The 1896-nt window shown below is 34.8% G+C and overlaps 1 protein-coding gene across 1 annotated transcript in view; it reads left to right on the top strand.

Annotated features, from left to right (window-relative positions):
- LOC107654095 (uncharacterized) overlaps nucleotides 1-1600 on the top strand; it is a 9076-nt gene extending 7476 nt beyond the window's left edge. The window contains exons 10-12 of the mRNA XM_016441022.1: nucleotides 917-981; nucleotides 1132-1255; nucleotides 1450-1600. Coding sequence (XP_016296508.1) covers nucleotides 917-981; nucleotides 1132-1255; nucleotides 1450-1546 — 286 coding nt within the window. The 3' untranslated portion in view covers nucleotides 1547-1600. The remainder of the gene's footprint in view (nucleotides 1-916; nucleotides 982-1131; nucleotides 1256-1449) is intronic.
- The last annotated feature ends 296 nt before the right edge of the window (nucleotides 1601-1896 follow it).

The raw sequence follows: 1896 nt of genomic DNA, 5'->3' as shown, positions 1-1896 counted from the left end.
TTCTCAAACCTGTCCTGGAGGACTCCTAGCCCTGCACATTTTGTATGTCTCCCTTATCAGACACACCCAATTAATGTCTTGCACTCTGTACTAATGAGCTGATGAGTTGAATCAGGTGTGTTAAATAAGGGGGACATACTGTACAAAATGTGCAGGGCTAGGAGTCCTCCAGGACAGGATTGAGAACCACTGCATTAGATATTATGCAAAGGTTTCCCAAAGTATTATAGATGATAAAACCACGCTAAAAATTTTTGTCAACTGTAACTATAAGATTATAAGATTACAATTTGGAATGGACTGTTTGCATTATAATTGTATCCTAAAACAAAAATCAATAAAGAAAGAAAATGTACAGAACGTTACTGAGCAACTCATATTGTCTTATTGTCTATATTGTTTCTCAAAGGACCTTGTGGATCTCCGGATGGATCTTCAAAAATTTCCAGAGAATTATTGTTTTAGTCTGACAGATAGGGGTTTAAAGTGAATGTCTGACTCCCAAGTAAATCACACCTTTTTTTCTCACTAATTGAAAAGAACAGCTGCCCTTTTTTCATTACTTGTGCATATTTTAGTTCAAATAAAAATTCGAGCCCCTGTCCCTTTAATCACTGAAAAAAAGGAAGCTGTGTGTTGTTTTCCTCAAGCACATTTTCAGTGAACTTGAAAGAAAAGTACCTTCAACTTTCTTACATGGGCAGAAAGCAGAAAAATGATGAGAAAAAGGAAGAGCTAAAAACAACTCTCATTCTGCAATGTCGATACTCAGAAATGGATTTGAATGTCTTTATGAGGAATATGTCTCTGACTATGTATATAAGAGGGCGTTTAGACGTTATTCTGGACACAACAGCTCTGAGATCTTCAAGCTCTACAGAACTTCTTTCATTCATTGTGAAGAAACATCTTGAAGAATGAGAAGCCTGATGTCTGTGCTGTTCCTGGTGATCTTCTGCTCTGTGCAGATGACTTCAAGCGGTGAGTGCTCTTTTGCATTTTTATTTTTGAATTAAAACAAAAAGGATCGTTTTCAAATTATTTATGGAAGTTTCATTTGTTGCATTTTGTGATTTCAAATGTGGTGGCATGATCAAATAAAAGCATTTGTCCTATTTCTCCATATTTCAGCTACAATTGCACTTGCAGCAGCACAATCTAAGTGTTGTGGAGAGCTCACTGATGTGAAGATTCCTCTGAAACAAGTGACTTCTTACTACTGGACCAGCAGCAACTGTGCCAGACGCGCTATTGTGTGAGTATCATCAACATTATCTCATTTTCAAACTGTAAAATTCAATTTGTATGATACACTCCATTAAAAAACTTTGATTGTGAGTATCATCAACATTATCTCATTTACAAACTGTAAAGTCAATCTGAATGAGATACTCAAACATTTTTTAAAAACTTTTGATCTATATTTTATTTTTGTCTCTTTCCCATCAGGTTTCAGACAAAAGCAGGGAAAGAGTTCTGTGTTGATCCAGAGAGCACCTGGGTGAACGGCCATGTTGATAAAGTGGACAAAAGAACAACAGTCTAAAAGAAGCTACACTGTTTCTATTTGAACTGTGCATTTCATTTTGTATATTCAAACCTTGTGTTATTTCCAATGTGTATATAAAATATTTTATTGACAGAATAATTTATGTGATTGGTTGAGTTTTTTAAATAAAATATCAGTGATAAAATTATCAGAATGTAGTAATGTTTTTATTCTCTATTGCATACAGGTATATTACATTTTATTAAAATGTATGTTTTATGAGAAAGAGTTCTGTGTTGATCCAGAGAGCACCTGGGTGAACGGCCATGTTGATAAAGTGGACAAAAGAACAACAGTCTAAAAGAAGCTACACTGTTTCTATTTGAACTGTGCATTTCATTTTGTGT

The sequence above is a fragment of the Sinocyclocheilus anshuiensis genome, unplaced genomic scaffold (genome assembly GCF_001515605.1).
Source record: "Sinocyclocheilus anshuiensis isolate Anshui unplaced genomic scaffold, SAMN03320099.WGS_v1.1 scaffold115, whole genome shotgun sequence".
Taxonomy (NCBI): domain Eukaryota; kingdom Metazoa; phylum Chordata; class Actinopteri; order Cypriniformes; family Cyprinidae; genus Sinocyclocheilus; species Sinocyclocheilus anshuiensis.
The sequence above is the reverse complement of the archived record's forward strand: the minus strand, read 5'-3'. Positions and strand labels throughout refer to the sequence as shown.